The 15,889-nt window shown below is 41.5% G+C and overlaps 1 protein-coding gene across 1 annotated transcript; it reads left to right on the forward strand.

The window, feature by feature from the left end:
• Positions 1-345: 345 nt before the first annotated feature.
• LOC136436970 (uncharacterized) lies at positions 346-6,198 on the forward strand. Its single transcript, XM_066431393.1, has 6 exons — positions 346-477; positions 3,700-3,801; positions 3,988-4,128; positions 4,317-4,424; positions 4,914-5,097; positions 5,489-6,198. Exons 2-6 carry the CDS (start codon positions 3,706-3,708, stop codon positions 5,713-5,715), a joined length of 756 nt encoding a protein of 251 aa, XP_066287490.1. The 5' UTR covers positions 346-477; positions 3,700-3,705; the 3' UTR covers positions 5,716-6,198.
• The last annotated feature ends 9,691 nt before the right edge of the window (positions 6,199-15,889 follow it).

Below are 15,889 nucleotides of genomic sequence, written 5' to 3' on the forward strand. Positions count from 1 at the left end.
TCTTTTGAGGTACCGACTTCAGTTGATGATCACTCTCATCTACATGTGCTTGTCAGAAAGGCAATCAGATGCAAAATATTTCATCTGACAGGTGTTTGACATCACTTGAAACTGGTATGTGATGGCTGAAAGAAAAACAGTCACGGTGAATCTGGTCTGTTGTTGTGCAGTAGACGGTAAACTTGAGATCGTGTCCGACGGTTGATTGCTTTTTTACCTGGAAATCGTGTTCGCGATATTTGCTTGGGAATGACGTAATCTTTCCTAAGCTCCTCCTTGAAAGTCTACCCTTGTTAATTTCGCCAATCATAGAAGTTAGTTCCCGCATATTTGGGATGATTGGCAGAACATTTGCATACATACGGCTAAAAAAAGGATAGATAGGCCACTGGACACCAGAGCGCCCCAGTACCGGAGAAGAACGAAGAACAAGACATTTTAAAGTTAGCCTTTTACCGCGCAGCGCCAGGAGAACAAGTATGTTATGGTTACTTTTTCTTCTTCTTCTTTTAATAATAATTTTATTTGCAAGTTCTTGCCCGAGGGCTTATTGCAACATGAAACAATGCATAGAATGGGTATACTGTGCAGTTAGTGCGAGTTAACAATGTTGACTAGTAGAAAACATGGCTATTCTAAAAACTACTACGGAATAAAATCTACGCTTTTTGGGTTTGACTTCTTTTTTGGAAGCAGTGGAAGACGAAGTGTCCCACTTTTTTGTAATGTGTGGGTTTTGGGAGGTTAACAAGGTTCTAGTTTTATTTTCGTCGGTAAACGTTTGGAAATTGTGGTAAGTTTTGGAGGCTTCCTTAAAAAGCTATTTTCTTTCCCGATCATTGAAGGGGCAGTTTGAGATAAAATGTATTTCGTCTTCCACCGCTTTCGACATACAGTAGTTACATAATCTTCCCCCCACAGGTAACTTTTTGTATCGCCGTTTCTCAATTTCAAGAGGGTGGGCGCTAATGATAATTTTGCTAATCGCCGATCTTAGCTCAAAGTTATCTAGTAACAGTAAATATTTTTCCATTGAGTATTCTGTTTCTAGTTTTTTTGTAAAATGTTAATTTAACATTATCTGTAGACAATTAATAAAGAAACGTTTAAATGAATACATATTCCAGCGTTTTCCTCAACAATTTTACCCATACTAATAATTCACACAATGTCTGGAGTGATTCTCCTACGAACCTGAAGAGGTTGGTCTTCTCGACTTCTGTTTACGTTAGTCCGTCGCCTTATGATGTTAGAAACTGTGGACCTTTGTAGATCATACTTTACCTTATTCTCCAAGCAGAGGTTTTGGTCGGGTGGGGTAGTAGTGGCCGTTTTTTTTTACGTTGACCTCCCGTTACGGGAGGCCTACGCAAAAAAATAACGGCCACTACTACCCCACCCGACCAAAACCTCTGCTTGGAAAATAACTTTACCCTCTGTTCTAAAGTGTTCAGGGAACCTTTTACAGAATAGTATAGGGTTGATATGACATCATGTAAAGATAAATAGTTCGGGACAGTAAATTTAGGGAAACTACCTATAATATAAAAATAGTTCCTTTTCTGAATGGCAGTTGTGTTCATTTCATTTGGGCCCCGAAGGCTAGACCATAGCTGAGGTACGGTCATTTCATAAAGAAAAAGCCAGTGAAAAAGGTGTTAGATCTTTGCCTATAGAATGAAAAAGCAGTCTCCAAGACGGGTGTTGGCATGCAGGTAAGGTATAGGAGAAAGTGCGAACAGAACCGTGTACCGACGGGTAAGGGCTATTTTTTCAAATAAAATAGGGCTGTAAACTGAACATTATTGAAAGAGGGATGGGAAGACATGATATGAAAGTGCGATGCTAGCAAGTGGAAGGTTACATGGCTTGCCATTCCACTTTTGCCTATTTTGAAAAAAAGTAAGGCAGGAATGAAATTTAGCTTGATGAAGGAGTTTAATTCAGAGCCTCAAATTACTTTTGTACAGATATTTCCTTTTTGTGTAGCTTCTAGATTTCACCCTTCTACTCTTAGTGCCTTTTTCCAGATACCTTCTGCCATAACCACCCCTTGTAGGTGTCATTGTACATGCGGTTCCTTGGACTCGGTGTGTGGCCCCTGCAAATAAATACAAGAATAAACATGAAGAATATGGACCGTTGGTTGTGCACTCTCATTTATGAAAAATGCTGGTGTACAAATTTCCCATCACTGAAAAGGCCACACAATCTGGATAATATGGAACGGTTATCTGGAGACCCAAAGCCAATGCGAGAGTGCAAAACGAAGAAATTGTACTTTGGTGATTAAAGCAAATTAAAACATACAGGAGTATCCCGTTGTTTCAAAATCCTAGATCTGTTACAAATGTTTTTGTTTTGTTTTAAACTAGTGGGGGAAAAACAGTGCATTTTTTTTCAAAAATCATTGACCAGTGATATGCTAATAACTTTCTGCCTTGTGTCGAGACCAATACAATGTCTTGTTTTTGGCTACGTTTGATTAGTATATGGAGTCTACTGGGCCAATTGACCTTTCAGGGTCCTGGTAAAATACAGCAAGAAATATCTATATTGGTTTATGGTTATTGGTGCCCATTTAAAACTTGAATAGGAGTGGAAAGGTGATCTCTGAACGTTTTCCAGGTAAACGTGGTGTGTACACAGCAATACATTTTGCACGTTATGGTGCATTCTAATATAGTGTTTAATGGCGTTTAGGGACTTCTAGTCTAAGGGTGTGTCTCCACAATTCCGCCATCACACCAAGATTATATGCATCATCTGGCAACATTTAAAGATTGGTTGCAGGATTCTAAGTCGGTGGCTTCAATTGGGGTAGATTTTGAACTTTTGAATGATTCCCAGATGTCAGAACCATAAAACAAATATCGCTTTTTACACATGCGTCAAGGCGTTGGTTTTCCCTTAAATAAAATGTAGTCGTCGCCCCAGATCTTCTGACACCATATACACCTAGAGGCAGGCCATTAACCATTCATCATCTTCCAAATCACAGCATTCTCTTTCGGGGGAAAAGAATCAAACACAACGCCCCTCCACCTTATTATGATCTTCATGAGGCAGATTTGCGGCTCTTGCTTGTATGTGTAGCGTCAGATTTTTTAAAGATTAATGATTGATTCCAAAGAGCGTTCTCAGGCCTTTGCTATACAAGTATTTGTTGTTTGCCTTGAACGTGCTAGCCGAATTTACAACAATACCCAAGTAACAATAATTTATGGAATCTCTACTACATTATTGCTCAACAGGAAATGGCAGTACAGTTTTACCTGGAAGACTTGCAGCTTCGTGAACATTTCTGTGATTTAAGGTGGAGCCAGATCGTTAATAGCCTTCCAGGCGAAAGTAGCTTTTGCTTTGCTTTGCTTGTGAATTTCAGCTATTGGGAGCCATTCTAGCCATTTATGAGGAAATATCTTCTTTTGTGAAGACAAGTCTTTCATACATTGGACAACTGTGTGTTTTGGGTAGAGGAGGTGATCAACTGAGTTTATGCAAGTGAGGTCCTTATGTAACTGTGGGCTAAAAAGACGAAAACAGAGACCACCGTCGGCAGGGCAACGTCATTTATTTTGCCAATCTTGTTTCTGATAAAATGACATTGCTGCCAAGTACATTGCTGCCAAGTTCTCACTATAATAGTGTCTTAAATGTTTCTTGTTGAAATAAATCTCCTTGTCTCCGTCTTTTCAGGCTACGATGGCTCTAATGACACTGGTGATGATGGCCTGTGTGGCGGGTGTTTTCGCTGTTCCATCAGCCGCGCCCGCCCCCGCGGCAAAGGGAAAGTTCGAGGTGGGTCATTTTCCTTCAAAGCTAATACAGAAGTTAATGACAAATTTGAAGTACGTTTTTTCATTCTATTTTGATAACAAAGGTGCTGTAATGTAATGTTTTGAAAGGTATTGTGTTTCAATGAAATGGAATGTTACCAAGCTCCAAAGTGGCAGTTTAAAACTTATCTGATTAACCTAATTTCAGCACCTCACCCTGCCGATCAACGAGCGCGGGACGAAGTTTAACGAGGAAGCCGACGTGGATCATGACGACAAGATTGTGATCTTCACCGTGCCTGACCACAACACCGTGTCCAACAGTATGGTCATGATGGACTTCAACACTGTAAGTATTCTTTTTTTTCTACCATTAACATTGCAAGTAATGAAACCGCGTTTAGCTGGTCGAAATAATCCTCTTACTACTGGATCTACCTTTGACACCAAAGAGATCCCCCCTTTTGCTGTTTAATATTACGATTTTTAAACCATACATACATACGTTCTTCATTTTTTTCAACACTTTTTTTACAGAGGAAGATGATGACCCTGTTTGAGAAGAGGAAACAGTGCCTGCTGTCCGACATGCCAGAAGACATGGCCCCGTTCGAGAGCGTGGAGGAAGGACTCAAGCTGGTCGCTGTAAGTCGTATCGTGCACATACCGTTTTACTTTTCACTTTCACAGGATGTATGTCCACTTATTGGGCTGACCCCAAAGTTGCGTTGCGCAGCGCATTTGAATACCTTTTTAGAGCCTACTTAAACTCTTTAAAACTTTTCTTAGAGGGAACACTGGTGGGGTCTTAGCTTTCCCATTTTGGTTGACATTTGTTTAGTTTGCCATTTTAGTTGGCGTAAGGATAGATGTGAGTTGTTGGGTAATGCGGAGGGATACATCAGAAATCTGGGGTCAAAGGTAAGGTTTCCTTGAAACTGGCAGGTTTCCTCAAAGTTTGAGCTGTACAACCCTCTGTTTTCTTTGCATGGTTATCAACTAAACTCTTGTGACTTTCCAGTGTAGTGGGCTTGTACTTTTATAAAGCCTTATTTCAGTGTATCTTAACATGCTTTCATATGGGCAGCCATAAATTTGAGGTCAGCCCTGATGTCAGTCTGTTTCCTTTTCCAGAACCCCGACGTGCCCACCACAATCGTCCGTACGACCTCTGTGGAGACCACCCAACGCGTCCTGATGGAACAGATGTACGACAGGTCCTCCCTGGGCCCACAGATGCGGAAGATGTGCGAGGAGTTCGAAATCCACCGTATGGAGACAATCGGAGAGGACGTCGAGATCGAGGAAGAAAAGTCAGGTATGTTACAACACTGTATAAATCCAACTGCAAACCCTTTGTAAATTATTTCACGTTATCAAAGTAGTATTCTTTATAGCTATATAAAATTGCTGTATTAAATTTCAGCCACAGAATTGAAAGTTATAACCACCAAAGTATGAATTCTTTCAACAAAGAAATTAAAACTTTACTGAAGATGACAGTTACTCAATGACAAGGAACTTGGTGGATTTTTAAACGTCAGGTGTTTCAGTTAGCATCCAACTACATTTTGTCAGTGACTGAGAAACATCTGTAGTCCAATAGGTATTTAACCAAAAACTTAACCTCTTTGTTAAAAAGATGTCTTAATGCTGTCGTATTGCAGTCATAATAGTATTTATTTTTTGTGTGCAAAATGTTTCTACAGAGCTCGATCGCTTTTACGGCCGATCCTCCCGGGTCCGTCGGCTAGACCTCTACTGTCCGCCAACCGTATTTCATTGGAGGTGCGCAGCCAAAACCGACAGCTGCATCTACTACTACGAATGCGAAGGCATTGCCGGTCGTCCTGGCCTGCCCCCAACATCCGCCCAGTGCATCGACAACCATATCTACCATAGCGATGCATGGCAGTGTGTGCCATTCTGTCCGTAACAGTAGTCTACGGACCTGACCCTTGAGTTTTACTCAGTAATCTGACAGAGGGGATTTTGATATCAAAACGTACATGTAGTTAGTTCTCTCACAAATGTGGTTGTAACGTTTTGAGGAATGCCACTATGGCAGTGTTAACACTTATATCCTGTTCTTGCCTATCCATGTGATGTAATCGGTAAAAAAAACAATGTACTTTTTTTTTCTTCTACCAGATTTTATCTGCTTGTAGACATTATTTAGTCGTTCAGTTATTGCGTTGAATGTTAACCAGTGCTGGGATGTCACATGTAAAGCTTCAACATCATTTTTGATACATAATGACATTGTTTTGATCGCTCCTGCAGTAGTAACCGCTTTTTGAGAGATATCTTCAAAGCAAGAGAAAATTATTTACATGGTGTATATTCGTATCACATTTCTTTCTGAGAAGTATGTTGTAACATACAGCTTTCATTCAAATAAATGGTACTTAACCCCGAATCAAGTATTTTCAACATTTCTTGGGTGTTGATCACAGAGATCGTATAACTACGAGCAGTCAAAATCAATTTGTTTACTAATAGGCCTACTACACATCACACGTCCGACGATTAGATACAATTTCCTGTTGTGCAATTGTAAGCCTCAAACAAGAAAGTTTTAACGAAAGCGCGCGATTCCGGTCTCCGTTCAAAATTTCATTTGTAGCCCTACCTCCGCCACAATGGTATCCTGACACGGTTCAGTCAGTTGCATTTACCTTTCGTTAACCTTGTCTTGTTGACTCGTGTGACAGCCTATCCTTAGCTACTACTTGTAAATACATCCCCTTCCCTGTGACGTGTCCCCCGTCATTCTAAATGGAGGATCCCAATGACCTCCAAGATACGTTCAACCTTTAGAGTAAAGTCAATAACACCTGACATGACCCTGGCGTGTCGGTATGATGTCATACCTGTGTACAATCATCGTAAACGAATACCCACACTCCATCATGGTTTCACACTGTGCAACTACTTATGCTAGGGTCACATTTCCAAAGCGGGGCCCGGCCGGGTAGCTTGCGATAACGAAAAAGACGATATAAAAGACAACAAAATACACCAAACGTAGAGAAATTACTCCTTACCATAGATTATGTACATTCGTGATATGCATTTTTTATTCTTTGTTTTCTCAAACAGCCCGGTCGGGCCCTGGCTTGGAAATGTGACCCTAGCATTAGACATACAACAGGGGTGGGAGGGGAACGCTTTACAATAGACTTGTCGTCACCTAAGCTTTTGCTAAACCGATAGGATGTTTAAAAATCAAACCTTTTCAAAACAAAGAAGAGAAAATATGGAGTTTTATAAAGTCCAAGAACATCCATGCACATAGGCAATACAAACAATAAATCCCTCTTAAGTTAGATTCTTACCGACAGTGATAATTGGCGACTCCTGTACATTGTTCAGTAGGAAGTCTGAAGTCCATGGCTTGAAAACAAGTCGAACGTTTGGACAAGTGCCCATAAAGATATTCACTGAATAGTACGCATGCAATCGCGAGTATCAGTCTAAAAAGGGAACCTGAAATCTGAAAAAAAAAACGGGCTTGGAAAGTTCATTACTCCCCATGTGAAACTAGGCGTAGCTACTTTGAGCTGTCGGTAGACTATATGTACTAACCTTTGAACCTTGGGGCAGGTAAATTAACTATCGGGTCAAAAAGTTAGTCTCCTTGCAAAAAACTACGCACTTACTTCGAGAGTTGGCCAACTAATTTGACTTTTCCATGATATTGTAAAACCCAGCTGCTCAGACTGACATTCTCCATATTTGGAAGGGGAAGGTGCCTTCTGTCGTCAGCGGGTGTGCAAAGACCACTATAGGTGAGTTTACATTAATTGGCGTCAGTGGCCAAGCGGTTAGGCTTTTGGACTTGGGGTCGAGGGGTCCCGTGTTCTAATCCCGACAGCGCTGTGTCCGACGTTGCGTCCTTTGGAAAGGTACTTTACACGACTTTCCTCACCCCACCCAGGTGTGAATGGGTACCTGACTTTGGTTTGGGAAGGGTCGTATTGAGGTCACCTGGCGCCGAATGGCAGTCGCCCAGACCCTTGCGACAGTTCCACAAAGTGCAAGTGTGGAGCAAATAAGTATCTGTTGCCCATGTGTATCATGTGATTGTAAACCCTGCACCAATGCAGCATTAGAAAGGCTGCCATTGCACGAGTACCTTCTGACTAATAAGCCATTATCATTATTAATTACATCAAAGAATGTTGAAAATGCAGCCGCACTGTATTGAAAAATATAACTGAGCGAATGTCAAATATGGCAAGTTGAGAAACTTAAATACCTGGTGTTAAATAATACATGCATGTGAACTTGTTTATTGGAAGAAGTTCACGCCTTAAGCAGTAAAAGAAGTCACCATCTGTCTGCAAATTAAAGTAGGGTACGCTCCTGCCCTTTGTGGTTTATAGGCTAATCATGAAACGAATATGTTTACAAGTCCCATATTGCTACGTTCAAGTACTGCAGAACGTATTATGACGGTCTACCATTTGGGAGGACCGTATTACAAACTCTGCACTCTACGGCGATCTTCCCAGACTCTCACAGAAGATAAGGCACCAAAGGATGGCACTGACTGGACACTGCGTCCGGCATACCGAGCTGACAGCCAGCCAGCTTATCCTCTGGGAGCCAACGGAGGGAAGGAGGAAAAGGGGCAGGAGACGCACAACCCTCATTGACAATCTAAAAAGGGATGCTGGACTCAGTGGCATTTCAACAACAGAGCTGAGATCGCTAATTGAAGACCGGACTGAGTGGGGTAGAAGGACCCATTGTCTCCCGAGATGACATCACCGATGCCCTCGTTCAAGGTTCCTCGTACCATTTGTGTCTGTTTGTTGTTTTTTGCTTATAAAAGACAAATGCATCCATGACCTCATTCCCTCCATCCGCAGGTGACCTTGGCGGACAGCTGGGCCTCTTCCTCGGTGCCAGCGTCATCACCATTATCGAGTTCCTGGAGTTCCTGGTGAAGAAGGGAACTTCGTGCTGCCGCAGCAATCAAGTCAGGACGAAGACCACAGAGCTAATAACCATGAAGAATTAGAGTTGCAATGTTTAGATGCAATTTATGTTCCTCTGTACTGTACACTTTTTCACTTGCCGAAAATTTCCACTGTGTCCATCGATCAGGAATTTAACCCATTTTACAGAAACGCATTGATCTGCGGGATGTGTGACGTCAGGGGTGGGTCAAGGGGTAATGGAAGTCGGTACCTGCCACCGCCCGGCTCATTTCCTAATTTGGCAGATGATTTGTAGGATTTACGGTATGGCCAAAAATGTTGGCTTTCCTTGAAACGGACGAACATTTCTGTGCGCACGGATGTAATCCATATATTCAGAGTACAGTATTTTTATGTATGTTGTGAGTTGAAATTTGCCACTTTGTAAGAGGTTATTTCAGAATATGCTTCATGGCGATCGTATAATTTAAGCTGGGGTATGTAGTATTGCTACTCTTTAAGACACTTAAAATGTTGGCAATAGATACGATATGAAGGTTTGGCTGCACATGAAAAGTTATAATATAGATTGATACCCTTATATAAACACTAAGCCAGGCCTGGTAAAGCGGGTGTTGGCTGGCTAGTGTAACTGGCTAATTCTGGATTCTACCAACACCAAGTAGGTACCAAAAGTTCAGCTATATTTCTAAGCACACAGCTGGCTATTAAAAGTTAATTCAGTTTTATTATTTGTGGTATCTTTTGAATATGATAAGAGTTTGTGAAACAAACTTTCAAGTTTAACAGGGGCTGTTAACAAGTTTAACAGACTTATTCGAGTCGATACCATGTGAATCCTGAACTGCAACAAATTTGAAAGTTTGAGAAGGATCATGCAGGGTGTGCATAGCACTTCATGACAGAAAGAGAAACTCCCGGATCCTATTCCCCATATCCAGGCAGGGTTTTTTCCCGTCGACCTCCCCCCACGAAAAAATGCGCATTCCTCCACCAAGAAGATTTTAAAAAATATACATTTTTACATGTCCGGTATTTTAATTCTCATAATCCTCAAGCGTACGCCAATGTTGTACAACATTTATAGCTATGACCGACTCTGAATATATCGTTTGGGCACAACGACACTTAAAAACACAACGTTGTGGCATATGACAGAAGTAGTCTCTATGATATTAAACTAAAGTTCAACTCTCAGCGTTAAACAGATTAAAATGATGCAATTCTGCGACGTGAGATATCCCATGTATCTTGCTGTTCTTGTATACGGTCTAGAATATATAGACATTAGATAATTTGTCTTGCACAATAACAAAAAAACTATCATGATATAAGTTTTTGAGAATTTCTTAGCTGACCTTTCCTTTTAATAATAGCTTTTCTTAAATCCGCACCACTTTCCGCTATCCTATCAATATTCTATATATGAAAGGATAGAACTGTTTGCATAAGTAGAACTAACTCCATGCGATAAACGTAATATGCAAATTTAATAGTAACAATAGCTGCTAGAACTATTGCAAAACTGCGAGGTAATATTAATAACACCCGGTATGGCTTCCGTTGCAGACCCTATCGATGTTTGTTTTATTATCTGCAGTTTTCTGATATCTACCGGTTTTTGATTGCTTGGATTGATTTGATATCTAGATGGAGCATAAAATCAGAACCCGGTTTATGACCAAAAATATAGATGTATTTATGAGAATAATGATTTAAAAAACCGTCCAGTCGGGTCTGTAATGATGGCACACTGGGTACATGTTAGACAAAATGTAAAAGGCAAATGTACGATGCGCTAGTTGCTGAACGTTGTCCCCTTCTGTCCGATCTGACCTGACCTGACCTAACTGAACATGTCGTAGTGGGCCAAGACAACGTGAGCCAGAACGGTTGATGCCAGCACGCTGCCGGCAATGGTAGAAACACGCGCCCCGGAGTCTGTCAAAAGGTAAAAAAGGTACAACGTAAAAGACCAAGAAAAAAAAAATTGTTAACTTTGGTACATTTATCAAATACAAGAATCATTTGATGACTGGTGAAAATATTTTCCCATGAGAACAGCCCCATATTGGGATGACAACAAAGTTACTTGCCCCCATTGCCGGCCATGATAAGACCCACTAAAGTAAGGCCCTATAAAAGTACTTACTTTAACTTCAATCTTAAAAACTCTTCTCCACCAGGAAGTCACAAGGGTATACTTGATAAACATGCAAAGAAAACAGAGGGTTGTACAGCTCAAACTCGCAGAAACGCCACCCAGAAGTAAACAGACCCTATCTCTGACCAAGTTCCCGGCCATACCCATCCGTATGACCCAACAACTCACATATGTTCTTACGCCACCTAAACTGCTGAACTAACCAATTTTCAACCAAAATGGGAAAGCTAAGACCCTACTTGTTCCTTCTAACCAAAAAAGTCTCATGATTGGGCAAAAAATTTCAAGGAAAAGAAAGGTTTCAGCGATTTTAAGTAGGGACTACAAAGGAGTTCAAAGATTGCGCAACTCAACTTAGGGGTAAGCCCTATTCTTACCGTCATCAGCTTCGGTTGATGCAGTGCCTGTTGCGCCGCCAGGAGGCATCATAGTGTCACTCTGCACTGCGGTAGTCATACCATCAGGAGGCACTGTGTGGCCAGGCTGCATTGTGGTGGTCGGACCGCCAGGAGGCGTGTTCTGGTCAGACTCCCTTTCAGTTGTCAAGCCACCAGGAGGTGTTTTCAGAGCAGGTCCTCCTGCGGTGGTCCAATGGCGAGGGTGTGTGGTTGGGTTAGACTGCCATTCGGTGGTCACATAGCCAGGATGCGTTGTTATCCCAGGCTGTCCTTTGGTAGTTGCACCGCCAAGAGGCGTGGCTAGGTCAGGGTGTCCTTCGGTGGTCACACCGCCAGGAGTCTTGGTAACGTCAGACTGCCATTCGGTGGTCACACCGCCAGGGGGCGTGGCCAGGCCAGACTGTCGTTCGTTGGTCACACCGCCAGGAGGAGTGGATAGGTCAAACTGTCCTTCGGTGGTCACACCGCCAGGAGTCTTGGTAACGTCAGACTGCCATTCGGTGGTCACACCACCAGGAGACGTGGTTAGGCCAAGGTGATCTTCGGTGGTCGCACCGCCAGGAGGCGTGGCTAAGTCAGACTGTCCTTCACTGGTCACAGCGCCAGGGGGCGTGGCTAGGTCAGGCTGTCCTTCACTGGTAGCGCCGCCAGGAGACGTGGTTAGGCCAGGGTGCTTTTCGGTGGTCACACCGCCAGGAGGCGTGGCTTGGTCGGACTGTCGGCCGATGGTCAAAGTCCCATGAGGTGTTATGTTGTCATGCTCTTCTACAGTGGTCCGAACCTCATTGGCTGTTGTAACGTTATCAGTCTCTACTGTGGTTTTCATGTCATCTGTAGCAAAGTCAATATATATATACATTTCATATTTTGAGGCAGCAACCACTCCATCCCATTGTACTATTGCCCATTATCTAGATGATTTGAAATCTTAATTATATAAAAAAAAACATCTTGAACCTTGTAACGCTCCACTTCACCAGCACCATATTTAATGCTTACCTTTATTCTCACATACTCTCCAAGCAGAGGTTGGGTTTTGGATTGTTTTTGACGTTGTTTAAGCCATCTTTGTCGGGCTTTATATTTGTCATGGCTTCTTCAAAAAACGACAAAAACTAGCCGAAGCTAACCTCTGCTTGAAGAGTACTAGAAATACTCGCCAATTTAATCCGTTTCGTTCCCATTGTTCCCGCAGGAAAAAAACGGGACCACATAACAAGTATCAAGTGCCCCACTTCTCTCCACGTCCAAGAAAACACCTTACCTCTGTAAGAGAACTGGAACCCCCGAGCCGTTATAGTTTCGTCTGATGTAAACCTCACAAACATCTTGTTATATGTGCTGTTAATGGGGTCCACTAACGCGACTGACCAATCACCTGTTAAGCTGAAGATTAAAATGGGTTGTAACTTTTCATGTTACCCAGAAAGTATCGATACCATGAATTCTAAAGTTAGCAATTCACATAAACATCTATTATCACACTTACTGCATCATCTAAACTGCCTTGCTGTATAAAAAGAAATCTGTTTTGCCATTTAGATCATTACTAAGGGAAGGAAGGGAGGGAGGGAGGGAGGGAGGGAGGGAGGGAGGAAGGAAGGAAGGAAGGAAGGAAGGAAGGAAGGAAGGAAGGAAGGAAGGAAGGAAGGAAGGAAGGAAGGAAGGAAGGAAGGAAGGAAGGAAGGAAGGAAGGAGAGAAGCGGATAAGAAACTACCATGCCCACTTCTAGAACCAAACTATAGGCACAGCCTCATTACTCGAAAGGGTACCTACTGGCTGAACTTCAAGGTGAATATTCAAGGTGAATTTACCTCTGCAACAGTGGAGAGCTGTCACTGTCTCCATCGTAGATGGTCAAAAAGTCATAACCATCCTCGAGGGTAAAGTTGTCGAGCGTCAGACGAACGAATCGTCCTTCTGGCACGCTGATCGTCCACTCGCATTCCTCATCGATGCGGTAGTCATTGGGATAGTTCGGTGATGTAACGTCACCTTCTGGTGGAGCCGTCAGGTTACCTCCACATCCAAAGTCTAGTAAGGAGAGAATAAATGAATTCTTCTAGATAACTGGAATTGTTTGTCTATCCCTTATTTCCTTTTCATCATTGTCACAAGGGTGTTTTGATTCCCTTTAACTGCATTGTCGCTCATTGTTAGGTCAAATTCTTAATACTTCTTTGTGGTAAGTTTCAATATATTTTATTCATACTACAACATGGGTTACATTTATTGATTTGGTCATGTTTCTTTCTTTTTTTTCTTCTTCTTCTCGTCTTGTCAAATATTTAAATGTGTTCATCTCGGTCCTTGAGCTAAATGAGCTGAAATGTGGAATACAGGTAGAGCGGGTACATATATACATCGGCGTTTTTTTTGTTTTTTTTTTCAATTTCTACAAATGCCTTTATAAATGATTTTATTATTTTGTTCGGCGACTTTCAGACCCGAAACGTATACTTAACCCTATCTAGACCGGGCTTTTTTGAGACTTCTTCGACCCCCCCCCCATCATAACTTCAGAACGGTATGCCTTATCATCACCAAATCTGCAGGGAGTGATGTTCACGTGAAGTTGTATAATTGCTGTAATTTTAGTGACGTTATGACGTAATATGACGTAATTATGACGTCATCGATGTAATTTTATTGGCTAAATAGGAAATTCCCATAATATCTAAACGTATTAGACAAAATAGTGCGTATTATTGATTTAAAGGTATGCCAAAACATTTGACGTCAGTGGTGACGAAGTTGACGTCAAAATGACGTCAAACGATAACGTCATGTGTTGTTAGCGACCTCCTGGGATCCGCCATCTTGGATCGGCCATTTTGAAATTTTTTTAAATACTTTTTTCCCATTTATGACTCCAAATAACAATCAAAATAGACACAAAACATTAATCTGAATGTTTCTGGTTAAGAAAATTCCAGGTTGTGACGAATTTAAAGGCGAAAAAGCCTGTTTATACCGAAAATAATGATCATGTCCGCCATCTTGGATTTTGAGTGATGACGTCATCAAATTAGCATGATTTATGAATATTGAATCATGACAGTTACATTGAATTACATATGATGTTATACATGTAAGAAACTAGTGTGGTTGAGCAAGAAAACATTGGATACAACTATGTTTAAATCGAAATTAGTGAAATTTGCATAAAATGCCTCTTCAGAAACCCGTTGCCATGGCAACACGAAAAATGATAAACTTATACTTTTATCTTAATATTGTTGCCAACTAAATTTTAGGAAAAGTCACCAAGTTTGGTTGTCCTACCATACGTTGTTTTGCAGTTATACGATGTCAAAGTTGGCGCGGGCACTTTTAGCCACCCCCCCGGTCTAGATAGGGTTAAGCCTCTAGTGCCCAACGGACCTAAACGTTAGTAGAGTTGTGCATTTGGCATTTACTGAAAGGATTATTATTTTAGGCATACATCGCTTCAGAATCATTTATTCTTTGCTTTTTATTTGGGTTAGATTGTGCCACTTCTGTCAATTCCAATGTCATATTAGGTGTAGGAAGTGAGAGCCAATAGGGACACTACAATCAAAATGCAAGGGCTTGCTTGGCCAATTTGGTCAATTATTCAACCTCACATTTCTTGGTTAGGAGCACTAGTAATACCAAACGTGCTAAGGGACTACCTAGGACATTTGCACACAGGACTTTTAGTATACATGACTTCAGAATTATTTTTCTAAATTTTTGGCTATTGTCTGAACAAATATATACATCACTATGTCACTGTATTAAACCACAATGATGTGAGATATGGCATGTGTCTTCCTTAGGCATGTACTCAGGCCCTCATTCAATTTTCTGGGCCTTTCAGAATGATTTTTGAAACAACACTTTCGTTATTTCTAAACCAAAAATGTATACTCTTAAAGAGTCCTTTCAAACATTGGGATGTAATATTCTTGAATTCAATTTTGGAAACGGGAGATTACGTGAAAGTCATTTTTAGTAGAAGTATTTGGGCTTACCCTTTGATATATTCTCCGGCTAGTTGGGTAGCCCTGGCTGTAACGTTGGGTAACATAAATTGGTGGGGTACTTAAATTCGGGATTTTTCGAAAACGGGGTATTTAGGGATATGTGCTAGATGCGACATCAGTTATACCGCTAGAAATGCAAACTTGACAGACTAACGTATTCAGAACACTGTCTGAAAAGCTTCGATAAGCATGCATTAGAAGGCGACGAGGACAAAAACTCTCCGTCCCTTATTGGAACAGTCTGAGGGCTTCGTGGGAGAATCACACTACATCGTTGTCGGTTGGTTTATAAGACAAATGTCACATCCGCTTCCTGCTAAACACAATCATTTACAAGACAACTTATTTTCTTAAAATTGCTGACCTGCAATTGGACTCTAAGTGTGATCAATCATCAAAACCCCTCCTTGTTGCTACAACCTACGGCACGTGTATTTTCCCGCCGCCATATCATTACCCAGAATCCTGTTGTCAAGCAGACGACAAAGGTTTGTGAGGAACACTTTTTTGTCTAAATGTTGCGTGTGATTGTGGACTGAGGACGATATTTTCCTCAAAGTTTGCTCCTAACACAACAAGGAATACATG

Source organism: Branchiostoma lanceolatum, chromosome 6 (genome assembly GCF_035083965.1).
Source record: "Branchiostoma lanceolatum isolate klBraLanc5 chromosome 6, klBraLanc5.hap2, whole genome shotgun sequence".
NCBI classification, from domain to species: domain Eukaryota; kingdom Metazoa; phylum Chordata; class Leptocardii; order Amphioxiformes; family Branchiostomatidae; genus Branchiostoma; species Branchiostoma lanceolatum.